This window comes from Populus trichocarpa, chromosome 18 (genome assembly GCF_000002775.5).
Source record: "Populus trichocarpa isolate Nisqually-1 chromosome 18, P.trichocarpa_v4.1, whole genome shotgun sequence".
Classification (NCBI taxonomy): domain Eukaryota; kingdom Viridiplantae; phylum Streptophyta; class Magnoliopsida; order Malpighiales; family Salicaceae; genus Populus; species Populus trichocarpa.
Genome location: NC_037302.2, coordinates 1720959 through 1748310, shown reverse-complemented (window position 1 = coordinate 1748310; position 27352 = coordinate 1720959). Strand labels below are relative to the sequence as shown.

The 27352-nt window shown below is 32.7% G+C and overlaps 4 protein-coding genes across 5 annotated transcripts; all 4 read right to left on the bottom strand.

The window, feature by feature from the left end:
- Window positions 1-486: 486 nt before the first annotated feature.
- LOC7458389 (uncharacterized) lies at window positions 487-2751 on the bottom strand. The gene is made up of 5 exons (XM_002324846.4): window positions 2357-2751; window positions 2077-2164; window positions 1462-1721; window positions 1056-1175; window positions 487-978 (listed from the first exon to the last, which is right to left on the bottom strand). The coding sequence occupies exons 1-5, from the start codon at window positions 2555-2557 to the stop codon at window positions 538-540; spliced, it is 1110 nt and encodes a 369-aa protein (XP_002324882.4). The 5' UTR covers window positions 2558-2751; the 3' UTR covers window positions 487-537.
- Window positions 2752-5212: 2461 nt separating this feature from the next.
- LOC7458390 (protein PHOX1) lies at window positions 5213-9507 on the bottom strand. The gene is made up of 3 exons (XM_024589647.2): window positions 7034-9507; window positions 6676-6925; window positions 5213-5534 (listed from the first exon to the last, which is right to left on the bottom strand). The coding sequence occupies exons 1-2, from the start codon at window positions 9039-9041 to the stop codon at window positions 6777-6779; spliced, it is 2157 nt and encodes a 718-aa protein (XP_024445415.2). The 5' UTR covers window positions 9042-9507; the 3' UTR covers window positions 5213-5534; window positions 6676-6776.
- Window positions 9508-13198: 3691 nt separating this feature from the next.
- LOC7458391 (calcium uptake protein, mitochondrial) lies at window positions 13199-17285 on the bottom strand. 2 transcript variants are annotated; one of them, XM_024590557.2, is made up of 7 exons: window positions 16802-17285; window positions 16647-16714; window positions 16325-16548; window positions 16095-16178; window positions 15661-15874; window positions 14401-14697; window positions 13199-13612 (listed from the first exon to the last, which is right to left on the bottom strand). In XM_024590557.2, exons 1-7 carry the CDS (start codon window positions 17163-17165, stop codon window positions 13397-13399), a joined length of 1467 nt encoding a protein of 488 aa, XP_024446325.1. In that variant the 5' UTR covers window positions 17166-17285; the 3' UTR covers window positions 13199-13396. The 2 variants fall into 2 exon arrangements, with proteins under 2 accessions (XP_024446325.1, XP_024446326.1); XM_024590558.2 differs by lacking the exon at window positions 16095-16178.
- Window positions 17286-26127: 8842 nt separating this feature from the next.
- Window positions 26128-27155, bottom strand: LOC7458392 (uncharacterized). The gene has a single exon (XM_024589631.2). It carries the CDS (start codon window positions 27021-27023, stop codon window positions 26397-26399), a length of 627 nt encoding a protein of 208 aa, XP_024445399.1. The 5' UTR covers window positions 27024-27155; the 3' UTR covers window positions 26128-26396.
- Window positions 27156-27352: the final 197 nt, after the last annotated feature.

Sequence of the window (27352 nt, the reverse complement as noted above, 5' to 3'; positions counted from 1 at the left end):
TGAGAAATCATTCAAACTGTCCACAGCACTGAAAAGGTTCATATCTTCATCCTGGTGAGATCGTAAGAACACAATTTTTGGAAATCTTGGAAGCCTTTCTTCGTTTCTTACGGATATAAAAGAGCAAAGACCAAGACAGAGCCCAGAGAGTTGTTTCCATCATATTCAGCTCAGATCAGATTACGTTCAGGGGATTTTGCACAAATGGAATACCAGCAACACCATCTCTAAAACCCTGTAAACTTTTAATGCAGTTCCATTGAACTCTTGCAAACCATCAGAACAAGGAAATATGCATGAGAATGATCCCTTTAAAACAAGGATCTTCAACTATCAAGAGAGGGCAAGGGGTACTCCCTTTGGCACTGTTGACCTTTCCTTACAACATGATCCAAATATTGTCCCATTTTTTGAACTCTATTCTCTTCATCTTAGTGTGAACAATTTGAATTTCGTTTAAATTATTAACCTCATCTAGATCATACATACACTAATGCAATTAAATGATATTCTAATCTGCTAAAAACAAATTACCTCTCATGTGGGTTTAAGTTCAACCAATGGTTCATGTTGGCCACTCTTAACTAACTTAGAAATTAGCACACACAAAGCAAAAATGAAAGGTAGAAGACAAATTTTGATTGGATTATCCAAGTTCCGACGAGCATAATGATACCCTACTGTTGTGTAAGAGCATTGCCAGACAGCACCAGCAAATCCAAAGTACTCAACAACACTACCAAAAGGCTTGCGATTCTGGAAATCATGACTTGAATGGCGATAAAAACAGGGTAGCAGGCTCCTCCCATCACATGTAATGCCATTCTCTCGAGCCTTGTAAATGAGATCAAGAATGGAAAGAAGCAAAGCTACAAATGCCATCGCCATACTAATTAATGCATAACCCAGCTGATCAAAAATTGCGGATATAGCCTCTAGAAGTAAGCTGGTGATTAGTAGAGTCCACTGGGTTGTTTTCTACACGACAAATTATATAGAACATCAAACACTATAGAAGCACCATTTTTCAGTATTAACTAAAATGCAGTTCTTACACTTATACATGAACTCTCTTCCAGACCGAGATTACTATGAGTTTTTGTCTTTGTTTCCATCTCCATCTCCATCTCCATTGCTCCATTCAGCTTCTCCGTCTCAACAATATCCACTACAGACTGTACCATTGCAAATAACATAATAATATCAATGATAAGTGAACAATTTAATTCTACAAACTTAATTTGCATTTAAAGTAAGCACATTTCAGATGCTATAAATCCTGTTTTTCTTCTTTCGTTAGGTTTGAATACCCATTGTCACTAGCTTGGCCACCAATTCTCAAACAAAGTTATCATAGTAAAGAGCATTTCCCATTGAAACGACTAAACTACACTTTATTTACTATATCTTGAATCAAAACAATGGAGCAAGGGTACATGAGAGTCAGTAGTAGCATTCAACCTCACTGATAGGATCAAGACAATGAGGAATGGATGATGAAACAGGGCGTTGCAACATTGGCTCATTTTCCTCTTCTTTGATCAGGACTGGCTCATCTTCCATGGTATCTTTCTTCGGCTCCTTCACAGGACCCATGCTTATTAGCTTTGCATTTCCAAACTTCTTTTGTAGCAAGGTTACAAGATGATGGGCATCGACTCCATCTCCTATCACTTCCAATAGGTTCCTATCTGGCCCTCCTAACTCCACACTTTCCACACCTATTGATTTCCCCAAAATAAACACATCAACAAGATGAAATAACTTAATGAACTTCCTGATTGTACACCAAAAAAAAAACATCAACATATTGCCTGTATAACTCCCATTACTACAACTAACAACGACAGAGCATGGAACCCGAATTAGATTGGATTGGCTATGTGTTAAGGTTTTTTTTTTTTTTGGTTTTTGAATAGTCAGTGTATTCTCAAATATAGAGACTAAAAGCGCTTCTCCGGTTGGCTATTAAGCAAGTTATCCAATTATTTCTCATTTGTCAGAGAATCAATTCAACCTAAAAATTTAAGTTGTGAGATTAGGCGCAATGCAAATCCTCTTTACTGCTATGTTTACCTGCAATTTCAGCTACAAGTTTCAAGGCAAGGTAACCAGCCTTCGAACTATCGAAGTTTACCTCGATTACCACCTGTTCCAGCTTCGACTGCAATAGACCAAAACAACAACTACAAACATCATGATCGGAAAAGCAACATGCAATGCACAATCCAGAAAAAAAGTCTAAAATATGCATAATTATAGAATATTACAACTAGAAATTAACAAGGGAAAGACAACACAGAGAACTTTATCTCTAAACTATTTTCCACTTATTTTCGGCGAGACAAGAGAATACCTTCTCCTTAAACCCAAATCGCTGGCGAAAGGCAGAATTGGAGGCAGAGGCTAGTCCATTAAGACTCTTCGGTTGAAGGGGTCCTGAGGATTCTGTGACATCTTGAACCTCCATTATCCCATCCACTAACCCTTTTCCTTGTGCTTCTTCTGCTGTTGTTGCCCTTGATATCTCAACGTTGACTTGCTTTGATTCCTCCATATCACAACACAAAAACGTTGCAGCAAACAAAAATCACAAACAAGGCCCAGAATAATGGATGCTTTGAGGAACAAAGAAAATGCAAGGAGAAAGGAAACGTATGGGCGAAAGTGCCACCGTCTGGTTCTTCTTTCATCCTCCCATGAGAGGCTCCCTCTTTTCAAACACTGGCCCACCGAGAAATGGAAACATGAAATTCGGTGCATGAAAATGAAGTTTCGTTATTTGTTTTAAAACTGTTTTTGTAAAAATTAAAAAATATATTTTTTTTTATTTGTTTTTATATTGTTTTAATATACTAATATTAAAAATAAATTAACAAAAAAATATTATTTTAATATATTTTTAAATAAAAATCACTTTAAAAAATAATTATTACTATAATATTAAATAGACTCTAATAGCTAATTTGATATTATGTTACGATATGTTTGAAACTATCTGAATTAAATTTAATTAAAAAAATTTAATAAAATCTTATGGTTAGAGCTTTCTAGAGTTTTAAATGGTATTCAATCTCTAAAAATACTATAAAAATAAATCAGAGTAATTTAATATCAAAACTAACTTTCTTAAAATTATTCATCTAACCCTCTTTTTTAAAACATCTTTGAAGAAATAAGATGAAAATAATAAGGGTAATATAAAAAATAAAATGAATTAAATTTTATTTTTTAAAAAACATGTGAATTTAACTTATTTATCAATTGAATTCAAATAAAACACTATAATTAAATTCAATTACATTGGAGAATTAGTTCCAAACAATTGTTATGAATTTTTTAAAAGTGTTTTTTATTTGAAAATGCATCAAAATAATTTTTTTATTTTTTAAAAATTATTTTTGACATCAGCATACCATAACGATCTAAAAACAACAAAAAAAATAATTTGAAAAAAAAATTAAAGATTTTTCATTCTTTTTTCAGAAGCGTTTTTGTAACTTAAAAACAAACGGGCTTTAACTTGCAATGTTCGGGTTCTTTTTTATTGCCCTTTAATTAAAAAGGTTGTGGCCCTACAATTCATAATTGCAAAACCAGACTCAAAACAAGGCCCGAGAGGATCGAATCAAGTCACGGGCTAGGATAATTAACTTGGTTCAACTCATGTCAATTTCTATATAAAAAAATAAAAAAACTAAAATAACATTGTTTTAATAAAAAAAAATTAATGAGTTGAGAGTCTAGTTTTGAACTATCATACTCATGCTGGCCAAGTCAACCCAAGTATTTAACATGGTCAGTCAAGTTTTTTCCTTTATTTTTTCATTAACTCAAATTAATTTAGATATCAGGTCAGCAGATCATTCAAGTTTTATAATTATGCTTTACTTTTTACCTGTGAGGTAAATCAATATCTCTTATAGAAAAAAAATCATTTTTGACATGAAAATTTTCACAAACACTATTAAAATTAAATCTACTTTAAAGAATAATTCAAAAATTTTCAAGGTTGGAAACTATTTTTTAACTTCATGAATTTTTATAATCTTATTAAAATCAAACATTCATAAAACTTCAAAAAATTATTAAAAAAATCTTGAAATACTAAAAAAAATCATAGAAATTTATGTGGGTAGTTTATGTGGTTCCCAAATTATTTTTTGGTGAAATGCATAATGCCCCACCAATCCCAATTTAAAATATATTAATTTAATAGAACCTACATCCGAAAACATTTTGGAAACCATAAAATTATTCTTATTAACATATTAATAATCGATCCTTGGGAAATTACCAATTTCTCCCCAAGGTTTAACCAAATACATGATGTGATCAAGTTAAAAGAAAATATTATTTAGTGTAATATTCGGAAATAACCTAATAGCTAAAGCCTACCACACATTACATATGAATTCGGGCTAAATTACGTTATGAATCAGATTAATTAATTTATTTAGATCAATCAAAATAATTTCTTTAAATTAAAATAATAATATTTTTTTAAAATTCTTCAATTCAACTCTTACTTAATTTTTTTACACCTTATACCAAGATAGAGCCCGACCAAACCAGGTTATCCTGCCGTACCAAACTGGATTAAGTAGATTAGAGTTAATAATTAAAAATCGCATCCTAAAATATATTTATAATTACTACTCTTCAAGCTTAACCTGATTAGAAGTGTGGTTATAATTGCTTTTTAAAATATTTTTCATGTTAAAATATATTAAAATAATATTTTTTTTATTTTTTAAAAATTATTTTTAAAATTAGCGCATCAAAACAATCCAAAACATATAAAAAAATTAATCAATTCAATCCAAAACATATAAAAAAATTAATTTTTAGCCAAAAAAAAATAATTTTTTGTGGAACACGCGTTCCCAAATGGATGCCTAAGAGACCCGTTGAGCAGTTAGGGATCATTTTATAGAAAAGAACCCTATCACAATTTTTTAAAACCATTTTGTTTGGATCTGAACAAACAGGAGCTCCAAAGTAGAAGGTTGTCAGCAATGAGGAAAATTGAATGCCCCAGATGATCTCCTATGCGTTTCTCAAGGATTTTCAAGGGCAAAGGACAGAGCTGAGCCTCTAGGGCTGTTCATGTCAAGCCTGCAAACTGTCTTCATCACATTGTGTCAGCAAATAAGCAGGCTAGCATAGAGACTTGAGAGAGAGACTGAATGATGCAATGCAAGAACACCACTTATACCGAGACTTGTTTTATTTCATACAAAAGGAACGAATTGTTATACAAGAGTGCAGACAAAAAAATCTATAGCAGGCACAGAGCCTCTACAAATGAAGAACAAGATGGTTTTTATTGTTTGAAATGAATAAATCAATCAGCTGTGAATTGCAGCAACTACACTGTATGAAAAGAAAATCAAAAGTGGCTTACACAACCAGCTTCATAACCAATCACCAAACTTGACTCACATTCCAAACCAAGAATACACACAGACGTCCATTATTTGCCCCCAGAGCAAACAATGTGCTGGATGTAAGAGTATAGGACTAAAAAATACCTGCAATCACAAAGAACCAAAGAGCAAGTCTTGTCAGTATCGTGTTCGTTAAGGTGTAGCAGAACCGGTAACTCGGTAGATAATTGAATACTGAAGAGGCGAACAAATTAAGTTAAAAGTTCCAGATAGAAATCCAACAAATAAATAGAAGCATGCATTCTGATCCTCCACTGGACTAACAAAAGTTTCAATCCCTAGCCTTTCGAGACACCAAGAAATCTTCAATGCAAATCAAGAAAAGAGTTAGAATATCCTGTCCATCTTACATTCCCCAACATGTCAAGGATGGCATTAAATAACATGACCCTGTTAGTAGACATTGCACTATCAATGCCCTAATTAATTCCACCAATTCAATACCTAGCCGCAGTAGTAATTCTCCATGAACTAAATGCAATCCTATTTCACATCTTGAAAGGTATCTTATCCAGCAATCCAAGGTCAATAAAATGGCCCTGAACCCCAAGGACAGGGGATCGTTCTCATTTTTCAGCTGGCTCAGATTAACCAAATAGTCTCCAACGTCAAGTTTCTACCCAGTGCATGAGAATCACAACAAATAAATTACAATTCCAGAGTATGACCTCATGTCTGAAAAAAGCAAACAGGAAATAAATTCAGGAGTTCGTGTTACAAATAATAAGTCAATTCTGCTTTCATATGACATGACACCGGGTATAGGTTGTTGCTAGTTTCTTTGCTGATAATACCCTAGACACTTCTCTTTACTCTAAATTGCTTTTTTTTTTTCTAAGGAGATGCTACCTCCATATTATCACATTCCTCCTCAGAACTTGAAGGTTTACTTCCTATGATGCCATGAATTCAGCTCTGTGACACATCGAAGTTCATTTTGCAGGCACATATATTGCTATGAATCCCCTTTCCGAAGGTATGCTAGCTAAAAATCCCATCCCTGTTAACATTTGCCACTTCTTCATATAGATTCAAACAGAAACTGAATCTGAACAGTCAACTCATCATTCTCTAAATAAGTAACAAGTTTGTGTTTAGCATGCCATTGTTTGAGCCTATAACTAAATCATGTTAAAGCAGGAAGTCCAGTTTCTCAAACAATTAAAAGATCATGTAAAGATGGAATTCTCCAGTTTAAGAAGTAGAGTAACAGAAATAGACATACCTATCTTGACTTGTAGTAAGGTAACTTCTGCAAAATGAGGAAATGAAAATTGAAGCATTTGCTCCATGCCCCTAAACATCTTTTTAGTATCAGCAGAAAAATCAAACATGCTCCAACATATCATGAAGTTTAGGAACCCTTCGACGAAACAATGGCTCTAGCCTGAAAGAAGGAACACCAATCTCCCACCTCTTTGCATCATACATTTCATTCCATGCCTGTACAATCTCATCAATTTTGAACCCCAAACCTGCAACAATTGAAGAATGTTCGCATTAATATACATTTTGAACCTCTCCATGGTTCAAATACAAAGTACTAACATAAAAAAGCATTGATATGTGGTATTTGCACTTACCTTCAAGTGCTGTTGAGTTTGAACAATGGTTCTTTATCATAACAGCTATATCTGTTGGAGAAGCTCCAGCAAGTTCAAACTTCTCTACTGAAACCTCTAAACATTCTTCCCAAGTTGGTAGCTCTAGCTTATATTCCACAACAGAACGCTCATACAGCATGGTACCCCACAAGAGGTATATCTGTGAACTCATGTTTGCTGCTTGCTCTGCAGCTTCTTCAGGGGATGGATCTCTCAATAGGCCATCCAAACCCAATTTTTGCAACTGGTCTTTATATTTGTCAAATTTGGATAGTCCATTTAAACGCTGCTCTTCCATCTCTTCCCACATTTGCATACCCCTTTCCATGCTGTCCTCAGCCTTGTTATACAGATCCAGGACCTCCTCGGAAGGTCCACTTTCCAAATCAATCTTGCTCCCGATCGCAAAGTACCAGCAAAGTTTTGCTTGCTCAAACTGCTGTTGCCCAAGAGCAAGAAGGCCTTCATAGAAATCCGGTTTGATTTTCAAAGCTTCTTGATATTTCATTCCAGCCCTCGTATATTCTTTCTTGGCCCAGTCATATGCTCTCTTGACCTGTGCAAGTACAGACTCCCTTGAACCATCTTCTGAAAAGAAGATTTGTTTCCTCGCCCTTGACGCGTGAACATTTCCCCAATTGAACAAAGCCAAAGCTACCATCTCTTGGAACTTATCAGCAGCAACATCGAAAAGTTCCTGGGCTTCTTCACTAGTAACAGTATCCTCCATTGCCTCTGAGTATAACTTCATCCCTAGTTCATGAAGATCCAGGCATGAATCAGAATCAAACCCAACATGGTTCTTGAACAATCGTGCAAATTGAACAATCCAATCATCAATACCACCTGGACCTTTTTCAACTTCTACACCTTCACTCGTTTTCTTAACATCCTCATGCACCTCCTCTTCCTTCTTCATCCCCTCATAAGCTGGTTCTTGATCAAAACTGACTTCAACAACATAGAACCTGAGAGACCCTTGCAAATCACTTGATGATTCAGCTAACCTTAATTCATTGTTAGTGGTAATTGTAATCAAATCACCCTCAGGGTCCCTGTACTTCATTAAGACACCCTTCAAGCGAGGAAACCTATCCCGAACTATGTCTCTCAGCAATCCAATACTACAATTCACAGGTAATTGTGCCCATCTAATATCCTCGCCAAAAACCAGTTTCACGGTCTTGGATATCACTTTCTCCACATTAACATCTTCGGTAACCACCTTTTCTTCCTCAATAGTCCTCATATGTACCTCTTTATCCTTAGCAACAGGACTCACCTTCTCCCGCACAACCACCTTGTCCTTATTCTCCACCTTCTTCTCTTCTACTACACCAGCAATATTGTTCTCCTCTCCTTTACCACTAATCTTCTTCTTCTTCTTTACCTTTGCTTTCACAACTTTACGCAAACGTGCCACCCCAGTTTCCACCACACTATCCATCACAATTAATTTCTCATCAAAAGTAATACCCTTTTCACTCATTGCCTTCTTAACACTCTCCAAAATCTCCAAACCCATCATATTATTAGGTTCCATACTCAAAACATTACTAACATCCCTGAAAGCCAAATCCAATCTATTCAAGGCCTCATAGCACCTAGCTCTTTTCAACAAAGCTTTACTATATTTTGGCACAGCCTCTAAAGCTAAATTACATTCACTGATTGCTCGAGGATACTCACCAAGACCCATTTGCATATAGCAAGCAGCCATGTTGGTGCGTAGATAAGCCACATCAATATGGTTTCTTGGCAGTAACTTGAGGGCTTTTTCATACTTCAACATGGCACCTTCATGGTCTCTCCTTTGAAAGAGCCTGTTGCCTTCTTCTTTGAGTTCTTGCGACATGTTGATGAAAACTGCTGTGTCTTCATCAAAGGCCTTTGAGGATTTGGTTTGCCTCATGTCAATGGTCGTTCTCGGTGATGCCGGAGGCGTTTCCGTTCCCGGATTCTTCTTTTTACCAGTTGGCTTTCCCATTTAAACAATAAATTTATAAACTTTATATAAATCTAATAAAACCCTTCGCAATATCAAAGCTGTAGCATCAACTTTGATTTTGATTTTGTTTTTTAATCAAAACCCACATTGCTAATCATATAAAAAAAAAAAGCAACCAAAACAGAAGGAAAAACAGAGAAACAAGAGAAAGAGGAAATGGGAATTTGATTAAAACCTTTAAAAATCAAAGCTTTAGTATTAGCTCTAATTTTTTCAAGAAATTTTAACCAAAACCCACAAACTAAAAACAGAGAAGCCAAAAACCAGAGAATCAAGCAAAAACTGGAATTTAAACAAACTTTATCAATTCAAAATAGCTGCAATGAAGAAAAAGACACAACCTTTCTACCCTTATGTGGCAATAATTTTAGACAGACAATGTGCGTTCGTGTATTAACGGAGAGGATTTTGATTCCAGAGACAAATGTGACAAAAAAGGAGGACATTTTATTTTTCTTAAAAGGTTGTTCTTGTTTTTTCTCAGGTAAACTATATCTCAACCCAATATATTCACAAATGTTTCACTTTGGTACCCATGGTTTAAAATGTTCTTAAGAGAAAAGCTAAGAAGTTAATTAGTAGTAATTAAATGTAATAATAAATAGAGAATTTTGAATTCCAAAATTTTTAACTGTTGTAAACACCATCAGGTTTCAACTAACTATGCGTTTATTCATTGGATTGGTGAAATGTGATGAAAATTCAAAATTATTTAATTATTATAACATTTAACTACCATGAATTAACAATAACTTACCTCTTAACAAGTTCATTGAGAGTATTTATCAGACAAATCTATTTTTTAATATTTTAAAATGTTCAAATGTGTTCATTGTCCATTAAATGGAGAAAAAAACAATATCAAGCCCCTTTTTATTTATTTTTATTTTTTATTTGTAATAGTTTATCATGTATAAAATTATATGGAAATTATTTTATTAGTTTTGATTTGCTATTTAACAACAAAAACAGGGATTAGATTGCAACTTGTTTTGTAAATAAAGTGATAATTTTGGAAAAGTTTAGAAAACAGGGTCCAAAGTAAAGTATTTCTGAACCTATAAGGGCTAAAATATAGTTTACCCCTTTTTTCCCTTCTATCCTGGGGTTTCGTGTTCATTCTCTGAGAAGAAGATAGTCAACGTGATTCGAGAGAAATGCTATGTTAGTCGCTATACTTGCCAATTTTGGGGAGTGGAGTAACGCGCCACCTGAATAACGTAAGGCAACGCGGGGTTGTGGTGTTGTTAGAGGCTGACACTATTTGCTTTCCAATTCATTTTTGCCCTGCCTGCAAAGATTCGTTGGATTTTACCATTTTTTGTGCAGTGCTTAAGAAAGAAAGTGAAAAATAGTGGTATGTGTTTATGGTAGTGATTTTTTAAAGTATTTTTTAATTAAAAATATATTTAAATAATATTTTTTATATTTATATTTTTTTACATTAAAATTATTAAAATATTTTAAAAAATATTAATTTAATATTTTCTCAGAAAAAATATAATTTAAAAAACACTTTAAAAAATAGATTAAACTATAATACCAAACACACATAATCTTACTGGATTTGATCTATAAAATCTAATTTTTGAATTTTAATTTAAATCAAGTTTTTAATTAAGATATTTGTTCAATATAATTCAATTAAGTTGGTAGATTTTAATAACCTAATTATCTTGATAAAATCTAATAATAAACATGATCGGGTTAATATATAACAAAATATTATTTTAATAAACATGATTGATTTAAATTGATTTAATTAAGACCTAGTTATCTCAAAACTTTTTTTAAGTGAATTCTCAAATTGAATCTAATAATTATAGAACTATCTTAAAAAAAAATAACTTGAGAATCTTCATTTCTATTTATATTTCTTTAATATTTTTTTTAATATCAAGGTATTCTTGATCCTTGTCGTAAGCCTGTTTACATCATTTTAAGTTCAAATTAGTTTCTTCCTAATAATAAATTTATTTCTAGGAGTTGGATGTAAAGTAAAATCCAATTAAATTGTATTGAATACTTCTCTTAAAAAATAGATTGTATTGGTTTTATGAGTGCTGGGTGAAAAGAAAATTGATTTGTTGGATTTTCAAATTAAATTATTAGCAAATTCAGGTTTTTAAAGGGGAAAGATTTTATAGTATTCGGTAAGTAACTAATGATATTTTCAAAATTATTTTTTATATTTGTTTTTTTTAATACACAAAGAAGAAGAAGGAAACAATCTAGCATTCACAAAAAAATAATCAGAATAAATTTCTCTTTTTTATTATATCTATCTCTTTTTTTCTTTAAAATAGACTAAATGAACAACTAATAGATTATTATTTGTTATTTTTTCATGACATAAAATTTCTCCTCAACGGTGACTACATTTCTTAACTAAGATAAATTATTGAATTTGTTTTTTAAAAGTTTTTTTTTTAATCCAGGTATTCTTACATTATTTTAAAGTGTGAGACTAGTCTCGTTCGGTATCGTGGTTACCCCTTCTTATAAATATGTTTTTTAAATATTAAATTTATATTTTTACCCTAACATAGATATAATAATACATTAATCGCTATACCAACAATTTATTCTTCTCTTTTAACACGTCTAGAGCCACGATGTCGCCGAAGAAGATATTCTGCTTGGATATTCTGCAATGAATTCTTAGCATGGTCAAACCGGTCAAGAATTAATCTGGAAACAAAAAGATTGTAGTAAAGGAAAAAAAAATAGTTTATCTTGCAGTGACGACAATGATGGGCCAACCCTGTTTACTGTTTTTCACCTGAAAGTTAATTAAATTATTTTAAAAGAATATTTTTTAAAAAAGATTTTAATGAGTTGAGTTGATCGAAAGTAAGCTAGGTCCACCTTGTTTGAGTGTCTCATGCTATTTTTCTTTGGTTTTCAAATGGTCAGCTTTAGTTTGTATTTGCCATTATTGTTTAATCATGCTTTAAAAAATTTAATTTTTTTTATATTTTAAATTATTTTGATTTGTTAATATCAAAAATTAATTTTAAAAAATATAATATAATATTATTTTAATATATTTTCAAAAAAAAAACACTTTAAACAACAATATTTATCATACTTCTAAATAGATTATATAGTGTTTATGAACCACTACCCGTACAAATATCTTCTTAGCCACACTAAAAAAAACACTATTAATTAAAATAGTGTTTTTTTTCATTATTTTTTTTTATTTTTTTTCATTTTTTAACAACTCTTTTTTTAATTTCATCATTCAATATCAGGTTGTTTTGAAAATCATGCTCTGTAATTTATTTATTTTTGTTATTTATCAATCTCATACAATTAATTTTTTTTTCAATTCCAATATTCAACATTATATTTGTTAGAAGTGAAGCTTCATTTTTTTTTTCTTTCTTTGAATTTATTCGATCTCATGACTCATGTCATCAATTTAATAGGTTAACTTGAATTGGCTTGGATAATTTTTTTTTAATTTTTTCTAATTTTTTTTTATTTCAATCTCCAACATTAGGCTGGTTAAAAATTAAACTTCATTTTTTTTTCTTCTCATGGGGTTATCCCAATCTCATGATCAAGGTCGTGGTTTTAGCAGGTTGTCTAAATTGACTCGATTTATTTTTTGGATCTCTTTTTAATTGAATGTTTTTCTAAATAGGCTTCATAAAAAAAAAAACTTATTTGTTTTCTATAAGGTTATCCTGATCTCATGACCTGAATCGCGAGTTTAACAAATTAATCCGGATTTACTTGATTTATTTATTTTTTAATTAATTTTTTTTCATTCTCCAACAACTCAATCTTTCTTTTTTATTTTTAGTTATTTTTTTTAATTTCATTATCTAATGTTAGATCATTTAATAATTAAACCTCATATTTTTTTTCAATAGTCTCATAGATTTTATTTTTTTTTCTTGATTTTAACTTTCAATATTAAATCTGCTAGAAATAAAACAAATAAATAAAAATATTTCTAAACTCAGGTTATGTAAATTATTTTTTTGCGAGTTCTTTTATTTAATTTTTTTTATTTTATCTTTTAATATTACATTACTTAAAAATTAAACTTTATAATTTTTTTTATTTGCTCAACATGACGAGGCATTACAAGAGAATATTGCAGAAAGGTTAGGGCGGAAACATAAAGAAGTGAATCTCTGCATCTTAAGCAAAACTCCTTTCTAATCTGCACAGGTTAACATGAATATCGACAGCCCCAGCTTGTTAGAATTCTAAACACGTTCTTCAACTGTGAAATCAATCCAAAAGTTCTAGCCAACCATTCAACACATAAAAAATCATCCTGCTGCCTACTTGGGGATCATAAACCAAAATGTGGATTAGGAAATGAACCGTCCAATGGGGCTGTTAGCTGCACGGTTAAAGCAGCAAGACAAAAACCCCGCGAGTCCTGATTCCACTGGCTGTGCAATGTCCCTTTCCCTTCTGTGTAAAACTCTCACGAACTCATCTGCACTTAGACTTCCATCATGATTTGAATCAAACAAGTGGAAAATGATTTCAACCACATTGTCGCTGAGTGAAACTCCACAAACCTGATATTTGAATAGATATCATGTACCAAAGAAAATTGACTTCAAATGATCCGAGGGGGGATACACATTTGAAGGATGTAAAACACCCAGAAGGGCAGAAAAGCATAATCAGTGACACCATGGTAAGAAAAAAAATTAGAGAACAAGCAAGTTGACATGGGATTGAACCTGCCCACACTGAGAACAAGAAAGGAGGGCTACTTTTCAACGCGCATGGAGCTCATGGCTCACCAATTCTCGCGATAAACCAAAACAGAAGATTATGATAAAAAGAAAGGTCATCTTGTGATACAAATGCGGAGGCGGTGCCAAGGGATGTTGGCAGGGCACACCACCAATGAAGTTCAAAAAACCTCTATAAGTTTAATAAATTCTGCAAAATAATTTTGTTGTTTTTATACAATAATAGCCGCAGATAAAATCAAAAAAGTTACTTGTTAGCCCCTTGTATGCAACTTCAAATCACGTATTGTGTGTGCGAATGACTTTTTCATATTAGCACCATCCTCCCAACATAAAATTCCTAGTTCTGCCACTGTATAAATGACTCTCCACCTAATTATTTTCCAACTCATCAACCAGTAGAAGCTTTACACTGTCAAATGAAACCTACTTGAAAGGCTGTTATACTGCACTGCACTACCCATTCTAATAAAAGTCTGCTGCCTCCACATGACCATACATGCGAAGTTTTTTAGCACAACAGTACCCTAAAGTAATAGCTGCTCATTCAGAGTCACGGGGAGGAAAACCAAATAAATATATTTAGGCAAGGTTAAGTGTCTTACATGTGATGCAGCCCGCTGGAAGTCCTCCCTCATTAACAGGCCATTTACTTTGCCGTAACTAAAAAGGGCCAAAGAAAATGGCAGCAACTTTTTACGCAACTCTGCAAAACTTTTAAACTCCTCTAATGTTATGCGTAAGCCACCAAGGTTGGCCTGATCATTTAATTCATCAACCCGATCAAGCAACTTGCCTAAATGACTCATGTCAGCAGAAGCAACCATGGACAAGGCAAAATCTTTGGCGGATATGGTTCCTCTTAATTTGTAATCATAGTGTGCAAATTCCAATCTCAATATCTGCAGAAAATAATAACAGTCTTAAGGGTGGATGCAACATAAAATTTACACATTTTACTCACATGATTAACTTGTCGGCCATACCACACAAAATCAAACTTTCATGAACCTGTCCCCCACCCCTGCAGGAGCCGAGGGTGTGCCTGAAGGGGTTGGGGAGAGGAGACTACTAGCATGCTGACCATGTCAAACCTGACAAGTGAACAAGATTACCATGAATGTGATGCAAGAAAATTAGCACACCATCTAAAAATCCACGAAACATATTTTGCTTTAACATACATAAATCAAACAGCCAACCTACCCATCCTGTCTAATTCCTTTCCCCACTTGAACAATCATTTGGAATTTATCACCTAAGTCATCCTAAAAGGTGGAACACATTCACTGAAGATCTCTATTCACTCCAGCTATGGTAAATAAAGAGCTTGAAAGATTCAAATGAACGTAGATGCTAAGCAGGAAGTCCTGTGTCCTTTTTCGTTTTTTAATCTGATTTAACTTCCTCAAAATAAAATTTTCCCTCTCCCTGAGATGACCGTTACTAGCACACTAATAGCCAAATTTACTGAAATTTCAAACACTGAAAGGCAGTACCATCCGAGTAATTACAACTGATTCAAATACAATAGTGACTGCCATAGATTATCCCTACAGCCATACTAGAGGTTTCCAACACATTTGATCTCTCTGCCCCTAGTCCCATAAAAAGTTGCAACAAAGCCATTACATAAGAGATCTTAATGCTGTTCCACAGGTTTGACAAAATTCAAGAAAGCCACAACATAAAAGGAACATGAAAATTGTTGTTGCGGGCATGGAAGTATACTGCCAAGACAATTGCATAGAATGTTCATTGCATTGTTACAAAAAATAACAAAAGCAGAACCATGATCCATATATCTCAAGAAAACAAATTCAATCCACTACATTTATGGAGGAAAAAAGAGTGTAGAGGTTTACCTCATTGTTCAAATCTCTCATGAACTGAATAAATTTATCATGTCGGAGGCTTGCCTTTCCATCTTTTCCAAAGAAGTGCTCCACCAAACCTCCATTTTCCACGGAACCATGAACTTTCAACCCTGGTCGAAGCCCATCTCTGTGGACAGCCCCTTGTCTGTTCTGAGCTCGCATCAATGCCATCACTTTCTTAAACTCCTCCTTATCTATTTCCCTATATACAATAACCCCAAAACACGTCAAGAAAAGAATCATCATAACAATCCTTTTTCCATAATCAGCATGCACATAACTCATAAAGGCATCCAGATTATCAAACTACACAAAGCACATTTCAAAAAGCAGATAAACGCAGAATATAACAAACAAACCAGTAACAATATGCCCATAACAAAAGCTATATCTCTAACTATCCAAGCTTTCAAAACACACACCCATTATTATTAAAGTCAAACATTCTGAAAGCCACAGAAAAACTTGATTCCGGGATACTGAGAAGCGTAGCGAAAAAGATATACCTGTAGCAGGGAAACAAAAATCAGTCATACTCCACAAACAACCGACAATAAACACAAAATGCACTAACTAAACACGCATAGTTCATGCTGAAAATTCTTTCTACAACGAAAAACACCGCAAGGAGCATGCAACATCAGCAACTCACTCTTTGAAAGATATGAGGCCATCATTATTCACATCAAATAGCATGAAAAATTCCGAAGACGTGCATCTTAACTCGCCGGGATTCCTTTCCCCTTTCAAGTATCCATCTCTAACAAGATGGGATTCAGATGGAGGGAAAACAGGAACAACCGCCCGCATCAAATCTTCCGGTGTCATAAGCACCTCGCCATCTGGAGTTCTTAAAGACGCAAAGTACTCGAAAACCTTCAACAAAAATCAATCATTTTGAGTTTCTTCACGTATTCTAAAAATAATTAGTCTTAATCAAACATTAATCACATTATTTAAATTAGGGAGATTACCTTTTCGGGAGGACTCCTTAATCTTATTCTCTTCTCGTAATTAAAGAAAATTTTTCTCCTAAACGCGTCTACAGCAATCAATTTAAAGAAATCAAATAAAAAAAACAACTCCTTAATTAAGTGATCAATCATTAACGGAAGATAAAAAAAATTACCTCCGAAAATGTAATTAGAGCTATAATCAGGTAAGGATAGTTTGGGAAGGAAAGAAATCAAGCGCCGATCATTGACCTTCGACTCCGTTGACCAGTCAGCGAAGGAGAAAAACTGCGTCGGTTTGGAATCGTTGAGTGACCAGTACAGTAAGACAAAAGTGGAGCCTGCAGCGAGACCAGAGAACAATCTAGAAAGAGTCTTGCTTGTGTGATTGTCAGTGTTGGACGTGGAGGTAGTTATCAGAGGGAGAGGAGTGTTGGGTTGCGATGGGGTGGAGAGGTGGCGGGAATGGAGCCGTTGGATTAGGTAGAGTTGTTTGATGGACGGTCGTGATCTTTTGAGAGATGTTAAGGCAGTAGGCATGGTGAATAGAGTAGTGATCAGAGGAGGAAGAGCGATGGAGATGGAGAGGAAGAGGATAAGAGTTGAGAGAGAGAGCGACGCGTTTCTGTTGTCGAGTGGTTTGTCGTTTAAAATTCAAACGGTTATTTGTCGTTCGTGATATTTATAGGATTTTTTTGTTATTTTTTAATATTTGAGCGGGCCGATAGTTGATTTTGAGTTTTTGTGGGCCTAGTTCAATATGGGCTGTATAGTTAATGGGCTTATGTCCAGTTTTTTGTTTTTATTGCAGGTTAAGAGTGGATAAAAATGATGCTAATTTTACACAAAGTCTTCCCTGTGATCTATTTTGGAAAGTTCATATATAATTCCAGTGATCGAGAAGGTATATTATCTTTATTTACCTCTTGAATTCAAACCCTAAGCCATTACTTGTAGAATTTATTTATTTATTTATTTGGATAAATTAAGATAATATAGAGGATATCATCTTATTAGAGTAAAAAAATTAATTTTGATTGACATTACAAGTTGATCTAGTGATAAAAGCATGACAAACTGTGAACTGCCCAAGCAGAAACAAACTCAGGTCACTTGGTCCTAGACCTGACCACCAAAGCTGGACATATATTTGATTTTTTTTCTTTTTATCCCTGCCAATTTTTTTTATTTTGATTGAAAATAGATGATTATTTACTTGTGCTACATTGAATGTTTGGTAAATTTAAAAAAATATTTATTCATTGCTAACATGTTTTAAAATAAAAAACAAATTAAATTGTGTAGAGGTTAACCAGACTTAACTTGGCAAGTTTAAGTGTAATCTAGACAACAAGAAAAAAAAACCAACTTACCCTGGCTATAAAAACAACATATTAGATCAACCCGAACCAACTCAGGTTAACATATAAAATTTGTGACCCAATTCATATGATCGTGATAATCTTATAAAAAATAATTTAAAAAAATATTTTGAATTTTAATTTTAAATCAACATAATGTTAGAAAATAAGATTGAAAAAATCAATTAAAAAAGATAAAAAAAAACTCGGATTAACCTATCAAACCTGTATTATGATAACTCAATGGAAAATAAATCAAAACAAATTATGAATCTCACTACGGCACTACCCAACTAATCCAATGTTGAAGAATAAATTTTTTAAAAAAAAAATCAGTTAAAAAAGGACTAAAAATGACTCAAGTCAACTCTAGTTAACCCGTTAAACCCTTGACTAGGGTCATGAGGTTGTGATAACCTCATAGAAAACAAACTAAAATAAATTATGTAGTTTAATTTCCAATCAACTCAAATGTTGAACGATGAAATTGAAAAAAAAAATCAATTATAAAAAATTAAAAAAAAACCTAATTAACCGGTTTAAACCATAAAAATTATAATTTAGATTATAAAATTAAAATAACTTTATATAAATCAAATCAAAATAAATTATAAAACATAAACATATTTCAAGTATTGAGGTTATTATATAAAACAATAAAAATATATTTGTATTTCACCGTGTTTACAAACATCACTTGAAAAGCAAATTTCTGAAAAATATCCAACTAGCAATAAATTCGAGACAGCAGCGGCTCCACAGAAGAACTGCAGTGAGCTTTGGTTGTGTTGTTCCTAACATCCTCGTTTTCATGGTTTCAGTTCGTATGCGTTTGTAAATGTGTAATAGAATTAGTTTTTTTCTTCTTCTTCTCTTCGTTGCCATCTTTTGATTCAGGCAAAGGGCCAGTTCGAGCTTTAATGCTGCAAAAAGGGGGATTGAATAGTATCATTTGAATCTTCACATTTACAGGTGAACTCTACACTAAAGAAGAAGCTCATACGCATGAAATTGGTTCATTTTATTAAATTAAGAAAACAATCTAATTCTCCTCGGGAAGTTAATGTGCAAATTGAATCTCCAAAATTTATGACTAACCTTTTATTTTTATTTAAATAATTTATAACATTACAAATTTGATCATCGTCCTTTTAGTTACTATTTATTTTGTCTATAATCATTTTTTTAAGTTCATTTTCCTTTAGTTCTTTTCTATTAAATTTTATCCCCATTGTTTTTGTTGTTTTTATTTGCTTTTGCAAGTTTTTTTTATTAAAACTATTGTCCATGAATTCATCCTTTAAGAATAAATTGATTAAAAATTAAACTTCTTAATTGAACAAAGGTCCAAGATTTCACGGGTTACAAGTTTTAAAAATTATACCAAGTTTAGAAGGTTAACTTTTTTACCTGCTTTTTTTTCTTTTTATAAATTGATGTTTTCTTATTTTTTATGATTTGCCTTCCATGCTAGCCCCGGGTTCATGACCAAGATCAGCGGTTTCAAAGGTTAACGCAGGTTTATATTTTTTTCTTTTTTAAAATTAATTTTTTTTTGTTCTATCCTTCAAACTTTTTTAAATGATTTTCTTTCAATGAAATTATCCTGATCTTATATCTATGATCACAAGATTTTCAAGTTCACCTGATTTAATAGGGTTTTTTCTTGTTTTTTTTTAATTGTTTTTTATATATATAGTTCACCCTACGATAATGGGTTGCTTGATAATCTTGATAGACTCAAGTATGATTATTATTTTTTTTTTGTGGTTGTTTTTTATTAATTTATTTGGTGTTGTTATATATTTTCATATTATTTAAATTATCAATCTAACAATGATCCAAGGGTGATTTTTTTGCCGTGGTATTTTTTTTTTCACGTCAAATAAAAATCATATCCAGCCCCATAGACAACAAATCTAGTGTAGTATCATTTTTATTTTTGTTTTTATGTTTTTAAAAACTAAATTCATTAACATAAACATAAAAGTTTTATTTTTTTATTTTAAAGATGTAAAAAACTAATAACCTAGGAGCGATATGTACACGTGCATTGAAGATTTCGTGATCTGTCTCTTCTCCAATTCTTATCCAGCTCAAATGCTGCAAGCACTTCACAGCTATAATCCAATAGCTAAAGTTATTTTTTTTTACCGTGGTAGTAATTGTTTTTAATATATTTTTTTTATTTTTTAAAATTATTTTTAATATCAACATATTAAAATATTAAAAAATATTAAAAAATAATTTTTTTTAAAAAAACTTTTAAAATAAAAAAACCAACAATCTCTCCTGAACAGGATCTCCGGAGAGACATCCAATCGTGGAGCATGGTCCCACTCACAAGGGCGGAGGAGGCAGGTAAAAAAGGACAATATAGACTACTAGTCAAGAAATATAGGCAGGTTCTGGTCCAACCATTAGTGGTCCCCAGCCCATTATTCTGACCAAATGCAGAATCTTTCGGTGTTTTGGAAGAAGATAGTTTTCCTTGTTTTGCGTTACTTCGAAGTTGAGCCTACCACCTGTCCAAGGAGCCAAAAGTTAGGGGGCAGAGAGAGAAGACAAACCATCAACACGTGTCAACTTTGTCTTGGCTAGGTGACAATTATAGAAACGGGCCGACCCGTACGCTGTCCCGTGTTGGTGTTAAAGAATTAATTTGGAATCGCCTTCAATGCATAACCACGACTTTAATATTCGGCAAAAACCCAGTTTGATTTTTTTTTTAAATATTCTGATTTTAAAAAAATATTGATTTGAATTAATCAACTTAATTCATGATATGGATATTGTTAAAAGGATTAATCGAATAACTTCAAATAAAATTTTTAAAAATATAATAACATGGTTAAGTACATATGGTGTTATAATTTGATTCTTTTTTAAATTAAAAAAAAACAATTCAGATTTTTTTTCTTCTTTTATTTTTTTTCTTGTAATTTTGAAGGGTTTTATCAAGCTAATAATCTCACTTTAAATTTTATGCATGAACAAGAAAGAACTATTTTCGTTTTTTTACGTGTGTTTTATTGTTTTTAAAAAAATATGTGTATATATATATTATGCATTCCACGCGTGTGGAGAGGATTTAGCTTTCAAAAAGAAGAAAGATTATAAATGAAGGATCTAATTACAACTTAATTTTGAAATGTAGGGATGAAATTGAATAATGTATAGATTATAGGAACTTAAATGTATATACCGTGAAAAAATTAAAGAGTAAAAAACATTTTATGTGGTCCCTCGAGTTTTGAAAATTGGTCATACGTACTCATTCACTTCAATTCAAGTCATTCATGAACTTCAAAATTAAAACAATATCTTTTAAAATAAATAAATTGAAATCAATCGGGTTTTTTACCTCATCAACCATGTTAAATCAAATTAACTGTACGTTGATTTTCTTAACACCCGAGCAGATTAAGGAGCAAGTTTGTCAGGTCTCAGATCAACTTGACGTGATTTTGACAGGCTGAGTTTTAATACTAATGTTGTTGCCACAAGCCATCTCTTCTCTCCAGCACCTCCAAACGGCCACCCACTCGTCTACCTCCCGATGGATTTGCCTTTCTCCCGTCAAATATCCATCCGCCACCAGCCATCCGCCACATCACAACCTTCTTCCCCTTCCTCTTTCTCTCCACCCAAAATGCAACAGCACCCCTACCCCACCACAACCATGAGCATCTATCACTTTCGCTAGCAGATCACCATCCACAGGTCACCACCAGCCACTGATATCTTTTTCTTTTGTGCATCTGTTTATCTTTTCATTCTTTTATGTGAATGTCCTCGAGCTGGGTTTTGAATTAAAATATAGAAATCTTCTACATGTGGATTAGAAAGAAGAAACTTGAATTGAAGGGAAGATTGAAGAGTGGAAGAAATTAGGGATTATGATTTTAAAAAAAGTCGGCCATGCCCGGGTTTCACAAGGCCACTAGGGTCCTGGTTTGACCCTGGTGGGTTGCCATGGTTTAACTAGGTGAATTTCTTTGGGGATTAATTATCGAGCCGGTTGGGATTTTAAAATTATATTAATTACTTTATATTTTATTTGTTTTTATATTATATGGTTCATGAGTCAAGTATTTATTTTTATTTTATTTTAAAAAAAATTCATCTTTAAAGTTCTTTTAGTAAGCTTTTTATTATATTTATTTAATATAACAAAAAATAACTTATTGTTTTTACTATAAGGAGTGGAGGGACATCACTAGAATTAATGGTGATATAAGGTATAAATATTATACCTAATATTAGGGGTGTTTTGGCATTTAGAGTGTTTATGGATATAGCGGGTTGAGTTTTGACCTATAATTATATTCATTTTAACTTTTGATATTTTACAAAATATAAACTCGACATTTTTAATTTTGATGAACATATATCAGGTCAAGATAAAATTTTATGAATATTACAGATATCCGCAGGTTAGATATGTTAATTCTCTTATTGTTTGACGATGCTAAAAAACAATATCAAGTTGTAATGGTTGAGCTAGATAAGACTCCTAATATATATATATATATATATATATATATATATATATAACATAAAAACTATCACAATTTTTGTAAAAAATATCACAATTAATCATTTTATCAAACAATTATTGTGCATTATGATACAGAGTCAAACTAGCAGAAAGAGATTGTAAAGTGCTTTAGATTTGTGATTTTTCTAAAAAAATAAATATTTAATTTGGATTCTTGAAATTTTCATTTTTTTTTTCTTATGGTCTCTTGACAAAACATAAAAATTGGAATTGTATATCAAACTCTAGAAGAAACTTAAAGTTCATTACTTGCCAAGAACATTGGTTACATGGGTACAAGATAAAAAAACGATAAGTAATTAAGCATTTGAATTTTGATGAAGAGAATCGAAGGGAAATAAATTAAGAGAATAAGAGGCGGCTAGAGTATGAAGACGAGTGATGAATGCAAAATAGACATATATTTTGATTGCAGCAGGATTCTCTGCTTTCAAATTACATATTCAAATAGGCACATCTTAAGTCTCAGACATCGAAATCATGGATTTTAGAGTCCAAAATCATCTACACATCTAGGACTATAACTTTTATGAAGGATGTCAGATCAGATAAAATTGTTTTGAAAGTGAAAATCAGAATATAGGTTGAAGGACGAAATTGATCTCTTGATCCGATGAGGAAACTAACAATGCCGAGCATTCCACTATGATTGAAAGTCTGATATAGAAACGGTGGACCTTAGGATCCAAGAAAAGGACAGATCAAGCATCTAGCATGCCATTAATGAAAGAATACAACTGAGATGGTCAGATATTGCAATAAACCAAGTCAGAAACAAAATCCAAGTTGCAATAAAGTTGGAATTATAGTAGAACTGTGACAGTAGCAGAGTCCATTCTCATCATAAAATCTGATGGATTTAACCAATCTTAAGATCAGATAAACAAGGAAGGAATGAAGTAACATTAGCGAGAAATAAAAAAAAAATGAAGAGAGGAGGAAAATATTATTTATACCAGGGACTAAGTTGTTTACATCCAGTTATATGGGTTGGGTCGGGTTGATCAAGTTTAAAAAATTTCAACCCGCACTCAACCTATAATATCAATTTATTAAGTTTTTTGACTTGCTATCATCTTTAATATTCTCATTATCCGACTTTGACGAATCGGGTCGGGTTAGATAATACAAATATTACATATAAGTTGTTTATTAAAAAAAAACACCTTTAATGACACGTACAATCCATGTTGTAGGTTTGTCTCTAAATGCAAACCCATGACGATTAGCAATATAAATCTAGCCGTGGATATCTGCAATACCCATGAAAAATTTAGCCCAACCCAATATATCAAATTCACTTGGGTTCAAAAATATTAAATGAGTTAATAATTAATAAAATATCAGAAGTTGGGTTTGATATAATTATTAACTCAAATCCGACCCAGTTATATCCATGAACACCCCTACTTGGTGTGTGTCCAACATCGTGGTAGCTTTTACGGTTACAGTTACAAAAAAAACATGTTTAGAAAAAATATTTTTAGTTGCAATTTTTAAAAAAATAGTTATTCGAATAAAATTATTAAGAGAAGAATTTTTGCAAGCAAAAAAAAGAAAGAAAATAAGTCTTTATGAATGAAAAACAAGTTATTTTAACTTATATAAAAATATTGGCGTTGATTCTTATTCTTTTGATTTTTAATTTTTGTTCTTGATCATTTTGCAGAATTTTGATTTGCTTTCAATTTCATCATGTGTTATTTTTTTTCAATTTGGTAATTATTCTTTTGATTTTTATTGTTCTTTTTGTTAAATTGATATTTCTTTTTAATGTCACCCTTCAAAAATTTTATTTTTATTTTTTATTTCAATTTTGATCCTTATTCTTTTGATTTTTTTTCCTTTTGATAAAATGATTTTTCTTTTCAATTTGCTATTTTTTTTATTTCGATTTTGATCCTCTTTTTACTGCTATTTTTTGTTTTGAGTTCTTTTTTATATAATTGAAGGTTTTTTTTTTAATTTCATCATTTATTGTGATTTTTTTAGATAATATGTTTCTAATCTAATAACTTGGGTCACATGTTTGAAAAGTTAATATGGGCCAAGTTTGTTTCTTTTACGCTTTCATTGTTATTTTTTTAATGGACTATGTGATTTTTTTCCTCTATCTGGTTATCCCGAGCATATGATTTGGCCATACATGTCGTGGAATAACCCAAGTTGGCCCAACCCTGATTATTAAAATTACATATTTTTATGTTAACTCGGGTTGATACAAGTCTATTTTTCTATCCAATTTTGACTTTTCGTTGATCTCGAGTTCATCCAAGTTTATTTTTCTATCTAATTTTAACATTTCATATTTAATGGGTTGAGAATAAACTATATCATTTGTTATTTTCTAGAAAAATATTTAATTTAATCCATATGTTATTGATGTATATTTTTTTATTATATAATTAAAATAAAAATAACTTATTTAATTTAAACAGATCACAAATTTTTCTTTTGTATTTAAAATACGTTTACAGCTTCTAAATTTTACTATTTTTTTTATAAAAAAAATAGCGTGACTAAGCGGCATGGCGCGGGTCCACTCCTAGTATTACTCTGTAACTAGGGCTACAAACCAGTTTAAAGGTTGGCCAAAAAGTAAACAAAATTTCATTTATTAAAATTGGCTAAAAATATAAACTTACTGTTTATTCACGAGCTCGAATGATTAATTGACCATCTCAATGTTGACTTTTATGTACGAGGCGCACGTGCCACTGCTTCTGTTTCAAATTCATTATTTATTTGTTGATTTTGGCCCAAGGTGTATTCTTCAATATGGAAAAAATAAAAATAAAAATAAAATTTTTATTAATTTCAAATATTTCTTCAGAATATTTTTTCTGTTCAAAATGATTTTTCCACTCATCCGATTATCATCTCTCAATTCCCCACAGCACCAACAGATATTTCTTATTTCCTCAAAATTTTCAAATTAGTTTCTTTTTAAATTTAAAATTCGTTGAAATTTTCCAGAATATTCTCCAGACACATTGCGCCAGCTGTCTCAAGCTATCGAATCTTCTTTCCCAAATAATTTTTCCCCATATTATTCCTTGCAATTTAAGGCCATTTTTGTTTTATTTATTATATTTTTTCCTCGAAAATTGCCATAATTGTTGTTATTTAATATTAAGTCCATCATTACTTGCTTAATTATCGTTGAAATCTCCGAGATCGGTTCCATAGTCTCCCCACTAAGCAAAAGGAAAATTAACCTTCAAATCTCCAATCGGTTCGCAAAATTTGGATTCCAAATCCTAACCAATACGCTACGGCAAATACATTCCTGCACCAATTAACACAAACATAATTAATAAAATAACCAAAAAGAGGAAACAGAAAGAAAGTACCTCACACCAAACACGACGATCTGATGAACGGTAATGGCACACGTAACGGACGACGAGTGATGGTACGGTGGTAAACGGCAAGCATAACGCTGCAATCACCACGAACGCATCTGAAATCAATCTTTGGAAAATTTTGGAATCAAATTGATTTAATCCATGATTATAGGGATTAAAAAATTAAATTCTATCCCTTAATTTTAATCTTATTTTAATTTAGTATTTAAAAATTTAAGTCCCAAAATCTCCTTCCATAGCAATTGATATGTACAATGAAAAGGATTCCCTTCCAATCTAAAGTCCAACACAAAATCTAACTCTTCCGAGCTCACTCAGTCTCTAGCTCGGCCGCCAGTTACCGACTCGTTGTGGATCTCATGCGTCCACCTCCCGCAGATCCGACACCGTCCAGAGCGAGTTGACTCAGCTATGCACACCATGGCCGCAAAAAAATATGAAAGAAACCATGAACACCAACCTGTAACTGAAACCGTCAAAATCAACAAATCTCATCATCGGCGTTTGATATGATCGATAACCGACTAGGCCGCGGCTGGAAGGCGCCTCTCCTCCGTTGCTGATGCGATGAAGGCCTGATCAAAGCCGTCAACGCTCTCTTCACCCACTCGCCTTCAACGCCACCGATTCTAACCAGCGAATTCGTCATCGCAGACCGCCGCATATTCAACCGGTTTGGAGTAAACGGCGCCGGATTGGCCGAGCTCGGAGTGTTTTTATGCAGACTACACCGAAACGAGCCTCGATGAGTTGTAGGCGAGCACATGCAGGTTCTCTTCGGAGCCGAGATCGGATGGCTATGATTCTTTTTCGAAACGGATATTGAGCGATTAGGAGAGATGGATCGGTCAATAGAGAAACGAAAAGAAGGCGAGAGAGTAGATGTTGAGTAAAGATTGACACGAGTCGGGGACGCTGATCGTTGATGAGAATTCTGAAAAAATGTGGATGGTGGAGAATAAAAACTCGAACTTGTGGAGGAAGCAAAAGCAGAAGCTGATGAAGAAGACAAGCTGTTATTATAGCGTGTTTGTAATCCTCCACGGGGTGATAGAGATCGTAAGACAGGACCGCTTGATCTTCTCGACTGTGAAGAAGGGGCCGCCATTGTTGAAGAATAAAAGCTTGCAGTATTTTTTTCTTAGTTGAGGAGACACGGGAAGTAGAAGAAGAACAAGGAGATTTTCTTTTCTTTTTTAAGGGGGCTTTTGGGGAGTTGGTTCAGCAAACCTTGCGAGTCTCCAAGGTTGTATTTATAGGTAGGAGGGAGGAGGGTATGGGTGTAAATAATGGGTGTTTGAGGGGTCTTCTTAGGGATTTAAGTTTGTGTCTGTTGAGTTAACTATGGTTAAGGTGCGGTGAGTCTAACTAGAGGGTGGAGTAAGGGGGTGTCGATTCTGATCTGACGGTTAGGATTTTGCGATGTGAACAGCAAGG